Raw genomic sequence first — 22287 nt, forward strand, 5'->3', positions numbered from 1 at the left:
GGCGACGGCGGAGACAGAGACAGAGGTGGTGGTGGAGCAGCAGGGTAAGGAGGGAGGCGCCGCGCTCGGAATCCGGCTGCGGGGGCGCGGCTGTGGGCTCGGAGTTCTTGTGGTCGCGCCGTCCCGGGCCTGACCTGGGAGGTCAGCCTCCTCCGGGGCGCAGACGTTGACCCTTCCCGGGGCTCCTCCCCTCCCTTCACCCCATCCTCTGGCCTTAGCTGTCCTGAAATTAAGGCCACGGTAATTGGGGTAGCAGGAGGCGGCGGACTGACCTAAAGCAGCTGGTCCTTTGTGCGCATAGACCGTAAGGGAGAATGATCTGGACTTGGTCAGCTGCCTCGGGGCCTAGGCAGCGATCTGCTCATCCAGATGTTCAGTTGCGTTGCCCTTCTTTCCCCTCAATATTCTTCACTTAATAGTCCACTTGAAGCTTGCCGGCTTTTTTCCAGGCGACGTGGTGTAAACAACCACAACCTCGTTGGTGCTGCAACGAGCTGGTGGCGCCCAGAAACCCTTCACATGCCAGTGTGTCATCTTCGTAGTAACCTACATAACATCCCTGCCTCACTCCACATGCATGTCATTTGTGCATTTCTTCCTTGCGATTTTCCCTGGTTCTTGTTCTTTGCCAAGAGGATTAATTATGTAGAACATCTTGGACTCAGGATATTTATTAGTCGTCTCATCAGCTGATGTGCTGAGAAACCTTCGTAAGGCCTCATAAATTGATCACATGTAGTAAATTGTTACTATAATCATAAATTGTTACACTCATCATTGCCTTTCTGTTCCTTACTATTTCATTGCTTAGAATGATTTTTTCTTTCTTCCATTTTACCCCGTCTTTTTTTTTTTTCCAAGTATCCATTTATTGGCCTACACTACAGGTGTTTGGAGCTATACAAGTTAAAATTCTTCTGGAAACTTTTTAAATGCTGTGAAAAAGACACACATGATCAATAAATTTGGAATTTTGGGATTTGGCAGAAATAAAGTAGTTCTGAACAGGGTACGGAAGGGAATTAGAAAGAGGCAGATTTCAAGTTCAGACAGATCAGACTAGGTCTTAAGATCAGTAGAAGTTTCTAATTATACTGTTCTTAATCTTTCAAGAGTTAGTGTTATTCCTCTGACGTGGGCATACAATATTTTATTAGATTGTGTATTGAAATTATCTGTCAGATTTGTACTTACAGAACTTCTTAGATTTACTCTTGACAGTACAATTTTATGCCCTTCAATACACATTGTTTTACAATTCCAGTTGCTTTTTAATATTGTTGTAAGGGTTATATAATTCACCTTTTGAATAGCTGCTCTTATTTTAGTTGTGATCTTATATTAAACAGAGGCTGTGGAGTAATGTGACAGTGGCAGAGAGCTCAAACTTGAGCCAGACTGCCTGTTTGTACCCCAGCTCCACCAATTATTGGCTGAGTAACTTTGAGCAAGTTAATTTTTACCTCACTTTCTGCATGTGTAAGAAGGGATATTTACCTCAAAAAAGAAAAACTTTAAGGTTGCTGTGAAAATAATAGGTGAGTCAACTTATTTATTAAAAGTTATTAAAAGTATTTGGCACATAACCCCTTCCTTCTATTCTACTCCTTACCCAGGATGAAGGATTTAGATTGGATTGTTATTTTGTTTTTTGTTAAGTACTCTTTGATATACTGAAGAAAGATTAGCAACCCCCTATTCAGTAAATAAACTGTTATGTTGGGAGTTATGTAGAGTATAGCTATTTACTTTCTATTATTTGAGGATCAGTTATTAAAAACCTACTTGGCATACACAAAATTAAGTGACATTTATTTTTCTGTCCTTGAAATTTTCTGCATGGCTGTGTAAAATGTTTGTGAGAGATCTTAGAGTACTACTTTTATGCAGCCTAACACACTTGTCAAAATATACTAGCCTAGAAAATACCTCAGTTTTATCATTCCAGATAATCAGAAGCTCTGTAATCACTTGTGATAAAAAGATCAAGTGTAATGAAAAGTTTAGAGTTTAACTTACAAAAAAGATCCTGTTGTGGAATTTTTAGGCAAAAAAGTCTGTAATACCAGCTGAGTTTCTGTCATTTGTTGCTTGGCATTTTATGTTCAGAAAGATGTTTACGTTTAGTGATTCAGTGATCTTTAATTGTAATTTGCACATTGGGGAGAAATGTTTGATACAAACAGATAAGTTCGGGGTTAAAAAAAAAAAAGGTAGCTAATTTGCTTTTTCTGTGTAATTCAGTGTAATTTCAGATTCTCGTGTCCCACTGAAGTTTCTAGCAAGAGGACTGTTGTCACATTTCCTTCTTGGACTCACATTACTGGTCACTGAAAACCAGAAGTGAGCTACATGTACTCATACAGTAACTACATATAGATGAACAATGTGCTGCTGCATACCAGTAGTTGATTTACAATCCTGGTATCAAGAAATTTTAGAGTTTAAAAGGATCTAGTAGGATTTGTTGGGAAGCCTTTTTCATGAATTCAGTCTTACATGAAAGCAGAGTGGTGATCCTACAGCTTACTGATCTTACCCAACACCCTCGTTTTTCAGATAAACTGAGGTCCAGTGAGGTTTTGTGACTTAATCCAGGATCATCAATCAAGATAGTAAAACCAGATTTAGACCAGGTCTTCTGATTCCCAACTGAATACTCTTTCTGTGTCACAATAGATAAAAAAAAGTTGCTCTGAAATAATTTAATCCTGACTTCTTTATTATTGAACTGTACAACGTGAAGACTTAACATGACTTGTCCTTGCTAAAGAGAATCGTCCCATTCAGTATTCTGCTTATATGTAAAATATCCAGTTGAGTTTTGAGACATTTAAATGGCTAATTCTTAGAACTTTTATAACCCTCCATTAGTTATTTTTGTTGCACCCATCTGTCTTCCTGGCAAGCAATAAAACCTTGACATATTATGGGCTTATGTGCTTAATTTCAGGACAGGGAAGAAAAGAGAAAATTTAGGACTATATAGCCAGCTATACAGGTCTGATGTCTGACTCCGAATATTCTGAAGAGAAGGAACTCAGGAAGCCAGTCCTAAATCAGAAAACTCCCCCCAAAGACTTAATGGAGGGTTTTGCAGTTTAGCAAACCCATTGCTAAGGAAAGAATACAATAGAAGGGAGTTGGAGCTATTACAGAAGGGTACTGCTGTTGTCTAGATACTCTTGTACAGCTTTATTTGTATAGCACACTGTGTTACTAAAGATTAAGGTCCCCTCCAGCTTTCAGATTTTATTGTTAAACTACTATTTGCATTTTTCACAAATATTTTATGCTGCTTGAACCAAGCATTTTTCTTTTTTGCTCAGTTCATGGTTGACAGATCAGCTAAGCTAATTTTTATTAGATGTAGTAAATTTTTTTTTTTTTTTTTTTTGAGACGGAATCTCACTGTGTCGCCCAGGCTGGAGTGCAGTGGCCGGATCTCGGCTCACTGCAAGCTCCACCTCCCGGGTTTATGCCATTCTCCTGCCTCAGCCTCCCGAGTTGCTGGGACTACAGGCGCCCGCCACCTTCCTGGCTAGTTTTTTTGTATTTTTTTTAGTAGAGACGGGGTTTACCGTGTTCACCAGGATAGTCTCGATCTCCTGACCTCGTGATCCACCCGTCTCGGCTTCCCAAAGTGCTGGGATTACAGGCTTGAGCCACCGCGCCCGGCCTGGGTGTAGTAATTTTTAAAAGTTCCTCTGTATCACAAATTCTGTAAGATTGATGCCCGTGGCATATTTACTCTTGATCTATTATTTTTTTCTCAAAAAGGTTAAATATTGACTAAAATAACTTAGAAATGGCAAACTCTATTTTATCATAGTATTTTAGTGTTGCTGTATTTTAAAGTAAAACATAGTATTTATTAAAGAATTTTATAAGAGTGTTCTAACCAAACTTCCAATTTAAATAATTTTGGATTTTAAGTTACAACACCCAATGTATTGGTATTGGGTGCAAAGAAAGGAAAAGCAGTCCAGCCTAAATTTATTGACTCTTAGCTTCCTCATTTTAAGACAGTTGTGTTCATTCATTGAACTAAGAAGTTCTCTCCATTCATTTGAAGATTGATGGGTTGGTTTCTCTTTATTAGCGGGTGCTACTATTCCCAAAAGCCCTTCACTTTGTTAGAAGTCTTCTAGGAAAGAAGTCTTCTAGGAAGTTACAAAAATATTCTGTTTACATCAAAAGAAAGAGGGGAGGTACTGTGGTCCAACGTACAGACAGAAAGAAGGTAAAACTTTTGTACTCCCTTATGCTATATCAGGAGAACAGTGAAAGTGAAGACTCCATGCACGTTGGATGTGGTGGCTTGTGCTTGTAATCCCAACTATCTGTTCATGTTCTCATGGTACTCTTTTATCTTTTCTTTTCTTTTTTTTTTTTTTTTTTTTTTTTTTTTTTTAAAGAGACAAGGTCTCACTCTGGTACCCAGGCTGGAATGCAGTGATGGCATCATAGCTCACTAGAGACTCAAACTCCTGGGCTCAAGTGATCCTCTGGCTGCAGCCTCCCAACTAGCTGGGGCTACAGGTGTGCACCACCTCACCTAGCTAATTTTTTTAAAGTTTTTGTAGAGATGGAGTATCACTTTGTTACCCAGGCTGGTCTTAAACTCCTGGTCTCAGGCAGCCCACCTCGGCTTCCCAAAGTGGTGGGGATTACAGGGATGAGCCGCTGAGCCCTGCCTCTCATGGTACTCTTCTACAGCAATTGGTCTTTCTGGCTTCAAAGCCCAAGCAGTGGCACAAACTATATTGTTGCATTGAAGGCAGTCTACAATATGGATAAGTTATTATAAGTTAATAAATTGCAATACTTTAAGAAAGTATCAATAAACAAGTTAAATCTGTGTCTAGTTGGGAGAGATTATCTAAGTCCGTGTTTTCTCTTCCTTTCATTGCCACTTGGTGGTGCCTTTACAAAGGACAGGATGCAGTTTTGGAAGAGTTTGGTGAACTTGAAATTAATTGTTAAAATGAGATTTTTAAATTTTGTGCATACATATCAGATTCCCTATTGCGTAATATGTAATTCTCAATTTTTATGTATCCTAATATTTAATCAGATTTTACATGTGATGCCTCTATCAGCAGTAAGTAGATTAGTATATTTATGTCTGTATTCAGGAATAGTATTATTGAGTGTTAGTATGAGTATATATGTATCATGCCTAAATTTGATACGGTCTTTCTCTACAATTACCTTCCTCCCAAATTTCCTCTGTTGATAAAGTTAGAAATCTGACATCTTTACCTAGCCATTTTATTTATCCTTTATCATTGAGTTCTATCTGTTCTACATTTGAAATGTTTCAAATATCTAAATTTCTTTCCCACTTATAATCTGGTATCACACCACAATTTACTTGGATATTACAGTAGTCTTCCATCCGTTTCCCTGCCTTACGCATTTTTTTCCAGTTCATCCTACACACAGCCACCAAATCATGTCTAAATCATTTTTCTAATTATGTCCTATTCAGAAACTACTAGTGGTCTTTCTCCTGCTTACAGAATAAAGTAGAAATTTCCCCACCTACCTTGATGACTCTTTATTCTACTTTTACACACTTAATCTCCCAATACTTCCTAGCTTGTCTCTACTACAGCCAATTTTGTGTCATTCTCAGCCACAATATTTATAGCTTTTCAATCAATTTACCCAAAACTGGTTCATCTTTCAAAATTTAGCTTCCTCTTCCAGTGTTCCTGTCCACATTGATAATCTCACTCCTACTTTGTGTGCTTTTACTTTGTTGCCAAGGCTGGAGTGCAGTGGCATGATCTTGGTTCACTGCAGCCTCAACCTCCCAGGGCTCAGATGGTCTTCCTACCTCAGCCTCCTGAGTAGCTGGAACGACACATGTGCACCACCTTTTTCTTTTTTTCTTTTCTTTTCTTTTCTTTTTTTTTTTTTTTTTTTAGTAGAGAAGGAGTTTCACCATGTTGCCCAGGCTTGTCTCAAGCCTGGTCTTCGGGGCTCAAGCAGTCTGCCTGCCTCAGCCTCCCAAAGTACTGGGATTACAGGCATGAGCCACCCGACCCATCCTACTTTGTGTATTTCAAAAATATTTTTTCTGCCTCTCTTTTTGTGAAATAATAATTACTGCTTCTAATAGTTATGTAATAGAGTGTACATATCATGTCTTGCAAATCTTTGCTGTTAACTGTAGCATCCAAAGATGATAGGGTAAGTACTCTGTAAGTCTGAAAGAACAGGTCACGTTTATTCAGACTTCTCCCCCACAATTTTTAATCAAGCATCTCCCAGTAACAAATTATTTAATTAGATCAGCTTTAAGTTGACAACAGATGTATCAGATAAGGAAAAAATTGAGCATGTGTGGTGTGATTATATAATAGAATCGGTTTTTATAAACCATTTATAGTATTATTTTCAACTTTTATAGTATTACTTTTTCAGATGTATGGATATATAGAATATTATTTACTAATTGAGGCTCTGCGAAGTGTAGTGTATTTTACAAACATAATTAAATATTACCATTTAATATACCTGATACCAACATATATTAATATATTTTAGTATGGTTTCAAAAATTTTAATGAGGAATTTTTGCCTTTTATTATATCAGAAAGTATATTTTGTAGTCCGACCTCAAATAAATCATTATGAATCTTGTAGATGTTCCTGAACTTGGAGTGTTAAATTTTTAATTTGCCATTTTTTAAGATTCTACTTTTTGGCTGGGTGTGGTGGCTCATGCCTGTAATCGTGGCACTTTGGGAGGCTGAGGCATGCAGATCACCTAGGTCAGGAATTCGAGACCAGCCCGGCCAACATGGTAAAATCCCATCTCTACAAAAAATACAAAAAATTAGCCGGATATGGTGGTAGGCACCTGTAATCCCAGCTACTCAGGAGGCTGAGGCACGAGAATCACTTGAACCCAGGAGGTGGAGGTTGCAGTGAGCTGAGATAGCACCATTGTACTCCAGCCTGGGTGACAGAGCAAGACTGTGTGTGTCTCAAAAAAAACCAAACAAACAAAAAAAAAGATTCTACTTTTTGTGATACATATTTTCATATATAAAAGTTTTAATTTCATAATACTTGATTTTTACAGTAGTCTTCTTTTGGGTTGAGTGGTTTGGGCTTTTAATTTTTATTTCCACAAATAGCCCACAGCTGGTAGTTGCAGACTGTAGAAATTGTACACTGGTATGATCTTACACAGGTAATTGGCTACTGGAAGTAGAGGACTTGGGAAATACAAAGGAAGAAATGAGAGATGTAGCTGCCAGGAGACTCAGTAACCAAGACACAAACCTCCACTTCCTCTAACACATTATTCCTTTTTGGGATAAAATTAAAGGTTTGTTGATTGTTCTTTATTTTCCTCAAACATAACTGAATTCAGACTTAACTTTGGAAAAACCTGACATAGATAAGTTGGATAGATTCTTTTTTCTATTTTGCATCATTAGATTTTTTTCGCTTGAAACAACTGTGTTTAGCATTAATTCTTGGCATCTTAGATTCTTGCCAGATAATTTTTTACTATTATTTGGCATTTTATTCTTTAAAGAAGCAGACCTTCTTGAAATCATTCACATTTAGATTATATGTTGCTGGAAATATTGAATGTTCTGTGTATTGTGCTTAAGCGTGTAATTAAAGACAGTAATTAAGAACAGTGCATTTGTTTCAGTAGCTTACAGCAATAAGACAACTTTTGAAAGTTTATACATAAGATGTATACAAAGATAGACAGCCTTCATCGTCTTCAGTACGTGAGCAGGGAAAATAAGTTCACAGGAGGAATTGTCAAAGAATTTCAGAATGAAAGGGAATACAGGGAAGATAGGGAATGAGAAACAATAAAGAAAATAATAGAAAATTTGGGAAAAGGTATAGAAGAAAGAAAGCAGAGAAAGACTAAAACAGCCTTTCCAAAACGACTCTTTGTCAGTGCACTTCTGTTAATCACTTCTTCAAATGAGATAGTAATATCTCTTTTTGCATTTTTTATTTTTGCTTCATCCTTACTGGAGAAGAGAATATCAGAAAGACAGTCCCAGGAGTGTCTAGTATCTGCAACCACAGTGGGAAAGCAAAGAGAATACAAATTGTCATTGTCTCAGTAGTTCTTATGGCTACCACACTGAGGCAGCTGTCATTGATTAATTTGAGAACTCCTCCTGCGATCTGTTGTCCATTGTTCAGAGTACCTATCTTTGGCTGTTATTTTAACATTTATTTATGACATTTGTTTCTACTTACTTTGACATTTGGGTACTCACTACTAGCAACTCTTATCTTTTTAATTACTGCCTTGTGGCTTATAAAAAGAGACTATAGGCCAGCAGCAGTGGCTCATGCCTGTAATCCCAGCACTTTGGGACACCGAGGCCAGCAGATCACTTGAGGTCAGAAGTTCAAGATCACCCTGGCCAACATGGCGAAACCCTGTCACTACTAAAACTACAAAAATTAGCTGGGCATGGTGGCAGGCACCTGTAATCCCAGCTACTCAGGAGGCTGAGGCGGGAGAATCGCTTGAACTCAGGAGGCAGAGGTTGCAGTGAGCTTAGATTGCACCACTGCACTCCAGCCTGGGCGACAGAGCGAGACTCCGTCTCAAAAAAAAAAAAAAAAAAAAAAAAAAAAAAGGTTCATAAAATAGATTTGTAAATTATTCTTCAGCGCATGGATTTCTCAAGTAAATGATTATACTAAATTCATATTCATATGTTGCAGGAAGTTGGTGAACCATCTAAAGAAGAGAAGGCTGTGGCCAAGTATCTTCGATTCAACTGTCCAACAAAGTCCACCAATATGATGGGTCACCGGGTTGATTATTTTATTGGTAGGATTATACCAGTAAAATCATATTAGTGTACCTATCTTGTGAAGTTAACCTACGTTTGAGATATGTAGAAGTTTTAAAAGTGCTTTCCAAATGTTATTGTTCTGGTGATGGGCATATGGCAGTTGATTATTCTGTTCTTCCCTTTTATGATTGAAAATGTCTATAATAAAAAAATAACATGTTTTCTAATAACAATTGTTGGAAATTTTTTAAAATAGGATTTATTTTCAGTGTTTTAAAATACTACCTTTTGTTTAGATAGTATGTGTACTTGGAACTAAGAGCTTTGGCTTTTTTCCCCCGAACAATGTCATTATAAGCTGATGTCATTTATAACACCAGAGCTTATAAGTAGGGGTTGAGTTTGCCTTTCTCATCAATTAAAAGTGAATTGCAGCTGGGTGTCGTGGCTCACACCTATAGTCCCAACACTTTGGGAAGCCAAGGCAAGAGGATTACTTGAGGCCAGGAGTTCAAGACCAGCCTATGCAACACAGTGAGATCCTATCTCTACAAAAAAAATTAGATGAGTATGATGGCATGTGCCTCTGAAGTGAGAGGATGGCTTGAGCCCAGGAGTTAGAGGATGCAGTTAACTATGATCTCACCACTGTACTCCAGCCTGGGTGACAGAGCAAAAACCTGTCTCTTAGAAGAAAAAAAAAACTAAATTGCCAGTAGAGAGGAAAATTCCTTTATCATCTCTCTCTTTAGTGTTATTAATGATTTGACATTCATTATAACTTTAAAAAAGTAGATGTGCTAATCTCTTCAGATAGTATGTTTAGCTGTTTCTTGTGACAGCAGTAGATTGTTGACAGAGCTTCTTCCTCAGTGTATTAGAGTAAAACTTGATGAGAATTTTTATTACTTGCAGGGAGCAGAGAATATTTTGGTTTATCTACATATGCTTGTGATTAATAAGAGTGATAGTTACATACAGATATTTTAAATTTTTGAATATTTCCCCATTAATTTATCTTGCTTTAGTTGGTATTTCTGAATGCCATTATTTCCCAACATTACTTTTAAAAGATACTTAATATATTTCACAAGTTGAGGTTTTGGGGAACTATTAATCATGATCATGTTAGATTTAATTTTCTGTTGAGTTTGGTTTTCTTTTTTGTTGCCAGAGTGTTGAAATTTCACTTTGTAAAATATTATTTAGATAGACATAAATTCCCATGTATACTAAATTTAAAATAATGAATTTTTTCTTCAGCTTCAAAAGCAGTGGATTGTCTTTTGGATTCAAAGTGGGCAAAGGCCAAGAAAGGAGAGGAAGCTTTATTTACAACCAGGGAGTCTGTGGTTGACTACTGTAACAGGTACTGTTTATTTCTTAGTGAAGAATAACATAATAATTTTAAATTTTCTTCGTAGTCCTGAAGCTCCTTACATCATTAAATGTAGTGATACTACAACATAACTCAAATATAGTTTTCACATGTAACCTGATTTCTTTGGTACCTCTGGAAATGTGTTTGGTATTAGACTATTATACTTTTAACTGTATATAATTTTTATTTATGTTTTATTACTTTTATATATTTGTGAGCCCTACTGAAGGGTCAGCAACAAAAATCGTATACCAGTGCCTACAGTAGAAAAGGAAGTTCTTTCTTTTGTAGAGCAAATTGGTTGGGGAGTCTTTTTTTCAAAACTTGCAGGAATTCCTATTAGCTGTGTTACCGCAATTTTTTCAGCGCCTGCACTCTGAGCCATAAGCCGCATACCCTTTCCTATTTGGTTCAGTGTTTGCTAATGTAGTATTTCTTCTAAAATCAAGGCAGCTGCAACATCTACCTTGTCTTTTTCTGAGAATTTCAAGATGAAATACAGCTAATTCAGTAATGTACATGTATTTTTCGTAATAGATTTTTTTCTGTTTTGAAAAAACTTTTGATGGTGAGTGGTTTGCCTAAAAGATAAAGTCACCTTCCTTTTGGAAAGAAGTATGCTAGTTTTTCTTTCCATTTTTTTCTTTTTTTCTTGGTTTACTTAATACTAAGCATTTTCTTAATATATGTTAACTAAATTTTGTTTTCAAAACACTAAAGCTTATCTTTGGGGATTTTAGATTATTTTATGTGTACTAATATTTTATTTAATGGCACCTAAAGTATCAGCCACCTAAGAACCCTCTTAAAAAACACTATTTCACCACCTGGTTTCTTAAGCTGTCAAGTCAAAGAATTATTGAATATTTCTTAAAATTCTTAGTTGCCAAAGACTAGAGGTTACTAACAGACCTTTTAGAAACAATAGGTTTCGGCCGGGCGCAGTAGCTCACGCCTGTAATCCTAGCACTTTGGGAGACTGAGGCAGGCGGATCACGAGGTCAGGAGATGGAGACCATCCTGGCTAACACGGTGAAACCCTGTCTCTACTAAAAATACAAATACTGTCTCCTCCAACAAAATGAAGATGCATTTAATGGAGCTATTAGATCTGTAAGCCCAAATCTCTGAGTAGAGTGGCCAATGTGATTCCACATTTTTTGGCTTTTTAGGAGCCTTGGTACCTTGTTATTTGAAAAGCTCAAAAGACCTGAGTACAGAGAGTGTCCAAAGATACTCGATTTTCATTGTATATGCTCTTCCCACTGACGTCAGATTGAGTCCTTTCTGCACTAAAATAAATGAGAGTAGCATAACTTTAAGGTCTCCAGAGCCACTTCTAATACAACCATAGAGTCTTGTTGGCCAGTCCTCATGAGTTGCTGCCCAGTAGCAGACAAAATCACAAAGGGACTCTTGTCCAGTTTCTTTTTTTCTCTTTTTGGCATCCTCCAATACTGTCAGTTTTTCTGAAGCAGCTAAGTGGCATGAGGGAGTCTGAGGAAAAACAAAATAGGAAAATGTAGGATGATAAAACAATCTTTTCTAATGTGATCTATACCTTTTTATGGGCTGTATCACGAATGAACTCATACATATTAGGTTAAGTCTCCACAAGACTTTGTATCGCTGACCCCCAATCCAGTTATGTCGTCCTCGGTCTTGTGCACATGCCACACTCATCTTCTCTTCTGGTCTTTCTCTTGTCATAACTTGCCACTTTGCCTAAATGGTTCTCTTTCCTCTGTCCCATGTGCCTCTCAAAATCACAAACAAATCCCTCAAGTCCTTCCTCTACCATGTACTCTTCCCCAGGCTCTCCAGCCTTCATCAGCCTTTCTGTCTAAAGGTCTGAGTTTATCACATTAGTACCTCCCAGTTTGGCCCTTAACTATTTCAGAATTGCTACATATGTGTTATTTTTTTTTTAAATCTCCTCCCAGCTAAATCTGAAAACAGTTGTAAGACTGTTTTATACTTTATTGTAACTCCATAACAATTACCACAGTGTGAGCACTTAATAAAAACCCACCTTTGCCACATTGGTGAAAGTCCCCAACATGTCTGGCATTTAATAAATGTTTGTTAAATCTGAAAAAAGATGGAGGTGAGGGAAAAAAATACAGAAGCAATTTTTAAAACTTTTTAGAGCTATTTTAAAACCACTTAACAAATATTCTAGGCTCCAGGAATACAATCATGGCTGTGACTTGGTCCCTACATCAGAACATACTCTGATCTGTTAGGAAAGATTTATAACTAATTACAATGTGGTGTGTTCTATAAGGAAGAGAGAGATGGTGAAACTACGAAGAATGACATCACACAGAAAATGTTTCAAGTAAATTTTGAAACATAAATAGGTGATTACCCAACAAACAAGAGAATAAAGGAAATTCATTCCGAGCAAAGGGCATGGAACACACCGAGATAGGAAAGTTTGAGTAGTTCTGTAAAAATGTCAGAAAGCTTTATGTTAGTAATGTGTTCTGTACCATGTGTTTAAAGCCAAACGGAGGCTCTGATATTACACAAATGTTAATGTCAGTCTCACCTTTTGACCTAATTGTGAAATTATTTTCAACATAATTTAATTGAAAGTTAATAGTCTACTTTTCTTTCATGGGGGTGGGCAGCAGTGCAGGAAAGTTGACAGAAGCAGATGATCCTGCTGTTTCTATTGCCTTCTGTATCTACTCATCAGGGAAAAGGCTTTTTTCTTTTTTTTTTTTTGAGATGGAGTCTTGCTCCGTCACCAGGCTGGAGTGCAGTGGCGAGATCTCGGCTCACAGCAAGCTCCGCCTCCCAGGTTCACACCATTCTCCTGCTTCAGCCTCCCGAGTAGCTGGGACTACAGGCACCCACCACCACGCCCGGCCAATTTTTTGTATTTTTAGTAGAAATGGAGTTTCACCGTGTTAGCCAGGATGGGCTCGATCTCCTGACCTTGTGATCCACCCGCCTCAGCCTCCCAAAGTGCTGGGATTACAGGCGTGAGCCACCATGCCTAGCGGAAAAGGCTTTTTTCTACTAAAGTTGCATTTTTTTTTTTTTAATTATTTCTTTATTAAGAATAATTTTTTTCCAATAAAGTAAATTTAAGAAAATGGGAAATGTTGCAAATGATTTAGAAGAAAATCCAAATTACTAATAATGTTGCTTCATAGATAGCCACATTACCATTTGAGAATATGTACTTCAGGTACCTGTATGTGTACACATGTACTCTTAATATATGGACATGTATATGAGCTGCATTATAAAAATGCTGGTTTTTCAATTAACATATGATAAACAGGATGTATTTTTATTTTCATTTGTAGTGGTAATAAATGTTCCTGATAGGAAATCTGAAAATCACATAAGTGCACAAAGAAAAGTAGAACATATTTTCATTACAGATTTTTTTGTAAGACATTCTGAAGAAGAGTAAAAACTACAAGACTGCACTTCATTTTCAAATATCCCACTACTATTCTTAAATCCCACTTTGTACTCCTAAGTAGTTAATCATTAAGGTCTCCTTTCAGATTCTTGTTTGTTTATATTTGTATATATATTCATAGCAGATATGATTAGTATTTTAGGGGGCACTTTGAACATTTGCACAATGATATTTGCAGAATTTAAAAATAGGTCTTCTGAATAAGTAGTATGGGCCAAATGAGGAAACCTAGAAATTAGCTTTGTGGAAGTGCTCATAGGCTGGACCTAATTGGGGAGCAGATGGAAGCCCAGCCAGGCAGGTAAAACACAGGTGCTTCAGGGGACTGAACACAATGACAAAAAGAAGTGGTTATCTGGGCAGGAAGAAAGCATCTAGTTAACAAGTGCTGCGATGTGCTGGAGCAGGCACCAGTGAGGTGTAAGTAGAAAGGTAGCTAGATAGTCACCATTAGCAGGCACCAGTGGTGGTGGTGAGACCTAGCTTCTAGATCGTATTGTGGTAGTTGTACATTATCAAAGCAGGAATGAAGAAACCAGTCAGGAATTCTGAAACTAGAACATGAGATTTGAAAAAGTGACTTTTAGATGACAAAAATAAGGGCAACCCAATTTCTTGAGTAGGATTATAAGGTTAAAGAGAAACTACCAAGCAAGGTTGACTTAATTTGGGGTAAGATAAAAAATGAATAAAGCAAGGATCTCTCTGTCTCTTAAAAAGTTTACCGTCTAGTGAAGGAGCAAACAACTGTAACAAATTACATAGTGAGTTAGAAGATAAGTGCTATGGATAGGGTGACAGGAAACGAGAGAGTGGGAAGGTGGGCTTAGGTTTTAAACAGAGTAGTTGTGGTTGAGGGAAAATGAAGAAAGTGAGGGAATGAAACAAAAGGACATGCTTATTTGGGGGAAGAACATTCTAAGGAAAGGGAACAGCTAGTGTGAAGGCCCTAAGGTGAGAATATGAAATAATAACTGCTAAAAAGAGAGAAGAACAATCTATTTAGAGAGAAAGTAGTGATATCAGGAATGCATCATGTTTTGCCAAATATATTGCACATTTTTCAATTTGATGCTGTGCAAGTCCTTTTCAGAGTCCAAAAATCTCATCTTAGTATATTTAATCATTACTTAATTGAAGATAATTATTACAGTGTCAGACTGAATTGTGAAGTACTTGGAGAAAAAAGAACACGAAGAGAGCTGAAAAGACATTATTTGGATCAATCAAATCATCACTTTTAATCTGTTAACATTTCTTAAACTGTTTATTTTCTCCATTCTTTATTATGTCAGCTCTTGCATTTGAGACTTAACATAAAGTGAAGCTGAGTCTTGATTACTCTAAATGAACCCAGAAAGAGTCTTTATACGGATAATCTCAAATCTGTAATCTCTTTTATAATTAAGTTACATCATTAAAAGTGAAAATTATATTGAATATCACTGAGTTTTGACAACTTTTATATAACTGACTGTGAAGTTTTTTGATTTAGTGGTAGCGTTGACAACTTTTTCACGGGCATACTAGTTGTAATTTCTCTTATGTTTGCTAATTTATGTCTTCCTTTGCTTATTTTATTCAGGTCTTGATATTTTTGCTTTTTAGTCTATATCTATATGGGGAGTGTAATGCCATACCTGTTTTTCCCAAAGGCTTTTAAAGAAGCAGTTTTTTCACCGGGCCCTAAAAGTAATGAAAATGAAATATGATAAAGACATAAAGAAAGAAAAAGATAAAGGAAAAGTTGAAAGTGGAAAAGAAGAGGATAAAAAGAGCAAGAAAGAAAATATAAAGGATGAGAAGACAAAAAAAGAAAAAGAGAAAAAAAAAGATGGTGAAAAGGAAGAACCCAAAAAGGTGAGTTAATCCAAAATTAAGTAAAAATTTAAAAATCATTATGTGCACATGATCACTACTGGCCTATGAATATATTTAAATATTATGCAATACCCACCTGAGATAACTATATTAGAGTTATTATAAATACCATGGTTGAGAATTCTTATTTCTGTGTTACAAATAGTCAGTGAAAATTCTTTGACTGTATGAACGTCATTTCTTGCTTGCTTGTAAGTGTTATTTCTTCTATTCAACTTGTGTTTTCATAGGAAGAAACTCCAGGAACTCCTAAAAAGAAGGAAACTAAGAAAAAATTCAAACTTGAGCCACATGATGATCAAGTTTTTCTGGATGGAAATGAGGTGAGAGTAAGCCTATAACTAGAAGTTCAGTTTTCTATAGGAGTTTTTAGAAACATGTTTGATGCCTTCACTAATAAAAGGAAAAATTTTGAGAAATCTTATCATGTACTTAAATATATAAAAGCTACTCTATTTTTAAAAGTCAATAATTTCTCTGATTTAGATTTTTAAAAGTCAGATTTTACTGTGAGTGACAGGAAACCTGAAATAAAAGTATCTTTTTTTTTTTTTTTTTTTTGAGACGGAGTCTCGCTCTGTCGCCCAGGCTGGAGTGCAGTGGCGCAATCTCGGCTCACTGCAAGCTCCGCCTCCCGGGTTCACACCATTCTCCTGCCTCAGCCTCCCAAGCAGCTGGGACTACAGGCGCCCGCCACCACGCCTGGCTAATTTTTTTTGTATTTTTAGTAGAGATGGGGTTTCACTATATTAGCCAGGATGGTCTCCATCTCCTGACCTGGTGATCAGCCCGCGTCGGCCTCCCAAAGTGCTGGGATTACAGGCGTGAGCCACCACGCCTGACCGAAACCTGAAAGAAAAGCATCTTAATACAAAATAGATGCATATTTCTTTCTCATCAATGAAATCTATAGGTAAGCTGTACAGATACGTCAGCTCCATGGTGGATCCCAGCTCTTCTTTTCTCCTCTGTCTGAGGCTGCTAGCTAAGGTTACCTCATGGTCCAAACTGCCAACCTTATATCTACATCGAAAAGAGGAAAGGAGGGTGAAGAATGTGTCTCCTCTTTAAGGAGACCACTTTAAAGTACACTGTCCAGAAAGCTGGCAATTTCATTTCTGCTTGAATTCCACTGACCAGAACATAGTCACATGGTCATGCATACGAGAAGTAAAATCTTGGAAATGCACTTTTTATACAGGGTGATTATTTGCCTAGCTAAAACGTAGGGTTTCCATTATTATCAAAGAAAAAAAGAGCAGAATAGGAGATACGTACAAGTCTCTATCTCTTACAGAATGTAAGTCAGACACATCACTTGTGGGGCTTAAAATTTTTAACACTACTTGATGCTTTGTGCTTATCATTTGTAATGGAAGATTTGTATGGTGGTAGCCTTCCATAAAGACTGCTTAATTCAGTCACTTCACCAGTACATAAACATGAGTTATATACTGGGCATTGAACTGTTACGAATTTTAGGATATCCCTTCCTGCTATACCTATACAAAAGTTACATCTATAAAGTCGTGGCTCCTAGGGCTGTGTGTTTGAAATTCTTACTTGCATGAGACTATCTAGAGTGGGATTGTGGGGGAGGATTATATATTTATAATAAACTGTCCTCAGGTGACTCTGATGTGAACCCCTGGTTAAGAATCATTGTAATAGAAAACTGTAGGTCTTTCTTGGCCGGGTGCGGCGGCTCGCGCCTGTAATCCCAGCACTCTGGGAGGCTGAGTCGGGCGGATCACGAGGTCAGGAGATTGAGACCATCCTGGCTCACACGGTGAAACCCCGTCTTTACTAAAAAATACAAAAAATTAGTCGGGTGTGGTGGCAGGCGCCTGTAGTACCAGCTACTCAGGAGGCTGAGGCAGGAGAATGGCGTGAACCCAGGAGGTGGTGCTTGCAGTGAGCTGAGATTGCACCACTGCACTCCGGCCTGGGCGACAGTGCGAGACTCCGTCTCAGGGGGAAAAAAAAAAGAAAACCTTTGGTCTTTCTTACTGTGAAGGCTCAAATGCCCTCAGTTAAACATTGAGCATCAGCTATGTGCTAAACATTTTTATAGGCGTTGGGAATAGCTTGATAAATAGGATAAAATCTCTTATGATCTAGCAAAGATACAGGCACTTAAACATGATAGTATAGTACAGTGTGGTAAGCATGAATGGTGTGAAAGCACAAATTAGGAATAGTTAATTTAGTCAGGAAGGATAAGAAGGGTCTAAAGGACACTTGAGCTTAGATGACTGGCAGATTGCCAGGTGTACCAGGAAGGAGTTTAGGTCTATTGGGGAAGGAAGCAGCCTGAGCAAAAGCATGGGTGCTTGCTATCCTGAAAAGCCTAGATTTTATTCTGTAGAAAGTAGCATGCACTCCAAAACTTTTAAAGTTGTGAAATACCTTTTTTTAAAAAACATGTTTTTTTTAGAATGGAAACTGGCAGAAGTAATGTCTGTGGATGTGATTCCCAAGGAAGTGGGCAGAGTAAAATAAGAGGTTAAAGTGGAACCTCTGGTGTTACAAATCGAAGAACCAAGTTGGAAAGACAATAAAGAGTTCTGGTCAATATAGAAATAAGAGGGAAGAGTACTGTTATTTATAGAAACTAAGAAATAAAACTGAGTTTTGTGGATGAATGATCAAACGAGTTCTGATCTGAATGAAGTAAATTTCTGTTGTATAAAATAATAGCCTGATAAAAGGAAGGAACCACTACGTCATAAGCTTTGAAGTAGTGGTTTCCAGCTTATGGGCCCTCCATGGAAGAGTGGGCAATGAAATTATTACAGTCATAGAAACTATGTTCACCAAGCATGATCTTTAATAATTGTTCTTTGTGTCTTATCAGGAGAGAAAAGGGTGGAGTTGAGAGATACTGGATCTGTGATAGGGCCTGGCTGGAATCTATCTTAACTGTGCTTTTATCCCAAACTGGTTCATCATTACATTAGGGACAAATTAAGGTTGACAGTTGCTGGTGTTTTGTTTGAATAAGTAATGATTTGCACACATTAACAATTTTTTCCCCCCAAGACAGAGTCTTGCTGTGTCGCCCAGGCTGGAGTGCAGTGGTGTGATCTCAGCTCACTGCAACCTCTGACTCCCGGGTTCAAGCAATTCTCCTGCCTCAGCCTCCCAAGTAGCTGGGATTACAAGCATCCACCACCACACCTGGCTAATTTTTGTATTTTTAGTAGAGACAAGGTTTCACCATGTTGGCCAGGCTGGTCTCGAACTCCCGACCTCCAGTGATCCACCTGCCTTGGCCTCCATAGTGCTGGGATTATAGGCGTGAGCCACCAAGCCCGGCCAAACAAATTTTTAAATGTATGTAAGAACATACAAATTTACTTAAGTGCTTTATAGAATTTATAGTTTTTCTATAATCATTTTCTAGTGCCAGAAGAACCACTACTGCTGAAGGAAAGATCTTTGAAATGTATTACCTTAGAAAGTACTTCTCATACGTTAAGAGGTTGATCACTGCTTTAGGGGACCTAAAATGTAGAATTAAGCATTACTTTCTAATGTGACATTAGAACTTTTAAGCACTGAGGTTTCTTGATTCTTCTAGGTGTATGTATGGATCTATGACCCAGTTCACTTTAAAACATTTGTCATGGGATTAATTCTTGGTAAGTAGTGAGATGTTAGTAGCTTTAAAGTGCAATCTAAAATTTAGAAAACAATATGCAGATACTATAAAAGAAAATGTTCCTAAATTTAACATAAAATAGTTGTCATTTTAAAAATACTTTAAAGTCAGAAGGTGAATAATAAAGGAAAATATTTGAAACACATTAAAACAAAGATCTTTACAAACTGATAGAAAAATGGTTAAGGTAGTTAACAGATAAATACAGTGACCAGTCATCATGAGTGATACTTAATCACACTCATATATGCAAATTAAAGCTGTAGTGATTAAGAGGCTTGCAAACCTTGACTTTAAAGGTCTTAGAAAAAAATCAGCACTCTCAGTTGATAGGTATGTCTATTGTTTTAGTTTTTGTGAAGGACAGTTTGTCAGTATCTCTGAAATTTTATATGTGTCTGCAATGACCCAGCAATTCTAGGAATTTATTCCATGGCTGTTCCCATACAGTTGCACGAAGTGTGTGCATTGACACATTATCTGTTTTTTTCCAAATCCTTTAGACTATACCTGAGTATAATCTAGCAAATATCTTTCAAATTTGAAATGCTTATACCATTTGACCTAATAAATTCTACTTTAAGGAATTTACCCTATGCCATAATCAGTTGCACAAATGTACATGTGCAAGGGTATTATACCTAGAATAGATAAAAAAAAGAAAGTTACAGAAGAGTAAGAATAGTATAAGCTCATTGACTTATTTAGAAAAAAAGTCTCTGTAACTAGTTAATTATATATAGGTAGTCTCTGGGAATACAGGTAAGCTTAATAGTATGTAACCTCTGGGAAGTGGAATAAGAATTAGATGAAGACTTAATTTTCTCTATACTTTTTTATTTGTTTGTTTGTTTTGACAGGGTCTCATTCCTGTCATCCAGGCTGGAATGCAATGGCACAGTCATGGCTCACTTCAGCCCGACTTGCTGGGGTCAAGTGATCCTCCCACATCAGTCTATTGAATAACTGGAACTATAGACACACTCCACCACACCCAGCTAATTTTTGTATTGTTTTTGTAGAGATGGAGTTTCAACATGTTGTCCAGGCTGGTCTCGAACTCCTGGGCACTTGCCTCCTTGTCTCAGAGTGCTGGGATTACAGTTGATTTGTTTTTTTAACGGTGTATATTCCAGGAGGTTTTGTGGGGAAAGAATGATTTAACAAATAGAAAAAAAAAATAGGTAGTAGTTAAAATAAGCTTGGTCAATATGATATCATAGGATCCCATTCAAAATAACTCTTTTAGGCTGGGCTCAGTGGCTCACACCTATAATCCTAACACTTTAGGAGGCCAAGGCAGGGAGATGGCTTGAATCCAAGAGTTTGAAACCAGCCTGGGCAACATGGCGAAACCTCGTTTCTACAAAAAATTAGCCAGGCGTGGTGGTTCACACCTGTAGTCCCAACTACTTAGAAGGCTGAGGTGGGAGGATCACCTAAGCTTGGGAGATCGAGGCTGTGGTGAACCAAGATCGTGCCACTGCACTCCAGCCTGGGTGGCAGAGTAAGACCCTGTTTCAAAAAGCACAATAACTCTTTTATACTAGAGTACTAGTCACTTTGCTAAATATTTTGCATACAATATATCATTTCATCCTCAACAACCTTTGAAAAATAGGAACAGACACTTATTAAATATAAGGTAACTTAGTCTCAAAGAGTTAAGTAACTTGCCCAGGGTTACATAGTTTATTAGTGATGGAGCTAGAATTTTAATCCTGGTCTTACTCTAAAGACCTAATAACCAGGCTTCTGATTTCTTATACTTATTTCTTGTGTCCTCACTTTACTTGCAAAAAAACTGGAGATACTTGTAAACAGTTTCCCTAAGTACCAAAAAACATCTGTAGTGGAATCACTTGGGGAATGTTTTTCAGTCTGTGGATGTCAGAGCTCCACCCCAGAAGAATCATCTCCAGAGAGGGGTCTTGGGAATCATTTTTTGTTGGGTTTGTTGTTCTGTTGTTTCTTTTAGCTCCCTTACTCAGTAGGCAGATATCTTAATATTTTTTAAATAAGGTAAGATTTTTTAAATAAGATATTTTTAAATATTTTAAAAATAAAATACTATTTTTTAAAAAATAATATTTTTTAAATAAGGTAGATATAGCTTGAAAATGGATAAATTAAGGAGGTAACAGTTTTGAATTTCTACATAGCACTTTTTTTCTAATTATATGTAATTTACACTAATAAAAACTCCTAAACTAGTTTAAGAACAGTATAAAATGTTAGGTTGAACAATATGAAATTCCTCATAATTTACCATTTTTTACCTATAAAAATGGCAATTTTGTATTTCAATGTGTTTATGTTTGTCCGTTTTTCCCCCAGGGATATGTTTCTGTTATTGCAACCATACCATTTAAGTTTTTATTCTAAAAGTTTAACTTGGTCATTTCTTGTTCCAGTGATTGCAGTAATAGCAGCCACCCTCTTCCCCCTTTGGCCAGCAGAAATGAGAGTAGGTGTTTATTACCTCAGTGTGGGTGCAGGCTGTTTTGTAGCCAGTATTCTTCTCCTTGCTGTTGGTAAGTATTGTTATCATAAAACTGACCTCAAGAAGGTTGCTATTGAGCAGTTGGACTATAATTTGGAACTTCAGTAAAGCTTAAGAAAAATTAATGGAGGTAAATCAAGAAGTATATGGTCTACATTCTGAGTCAAATCTCAAAACTCAGGCTTGATAAGATTTGTTCTGTCTGCAGAAAAAGGATTTAATACATCTTTAAAATTTTTTTTAATTATTAAGATTTTTTATTGACAAATCATAATTATACATTTATGGGGTACAATGTGATGTTTTGGTGTATGTGTACAATGTGGAATGTTTAATTCAAGCTAATTAACATAACTAGCATATCTATCACCTTTCTTGCCTATCATTTATTATGACACATTTGAAATTTACTTAGTTATTTTGAAATACACCATACATTATATCTTAATCTGCAAATAGATGTGCTTTAAAAATTAGTTATGGCAAAGGCTTTTAATATTTTTGCAATGGTAGATCTTTTATTAGACGTAATACTTTCAGTAAAACATTTTTTAATTTTGGCTTAGAACAAACGAAATACCCAAATAATCTATGCATATATTTAAT

General features: G+C 36.9%; 1 protein-coding gene across 50 annotated transcripts in view; it reads left to right on the forward strand.

Moving 5' to 3' along the window:
• Nucleotides 1–22287, forward strand: part of SEC62 (SEC62 homolog, preprotein translocation factor) — a 332886-nt gene that overhangs the window by 302726 nt on the left and 7873 nt on the right. For all 50 annotated transcript variants that reach the window (XM_050779982.1, XM_050779987.1, XM_050780021.1 and 47 more), the window contains exons 3-8: nt 8734–8842; nt 10071–10176; nt 15289–15493; nt 15745–15837; nt 19098–19158; nt 21593–21712. In XM_050779982.1, the coding sequence (XP_050635939.1) occupies nt 8734–8842; nt 10071–10176; nt 15289–15493; nt 15745–15837; nt 19098–19158; nt 21593–21712 (694 nt within the window). The remainder of the gene's footprint in view (nt 1–8733; nt 8843–10070; nt 10177–15288; nt 15494–15744; nt 15838–19097; nt 19159–21592; nt 21713–22287) is intronic.

Source organism: Macaca thibetana, chromosome 2 (genome assembly GCF_024542745.1).
Source record: "Macaca thibetana thibetana isolate TM-01 chromosome 2, ASM2454274v1, whole genome shotgun sequence".
Classification (NCBI taxonomy): domain Eukaryota; kingdom Metazoa; phylum Chordata; class Mammalia; order Primates; family Cercopithecidae; genus Macaca; species Macaca thibetana.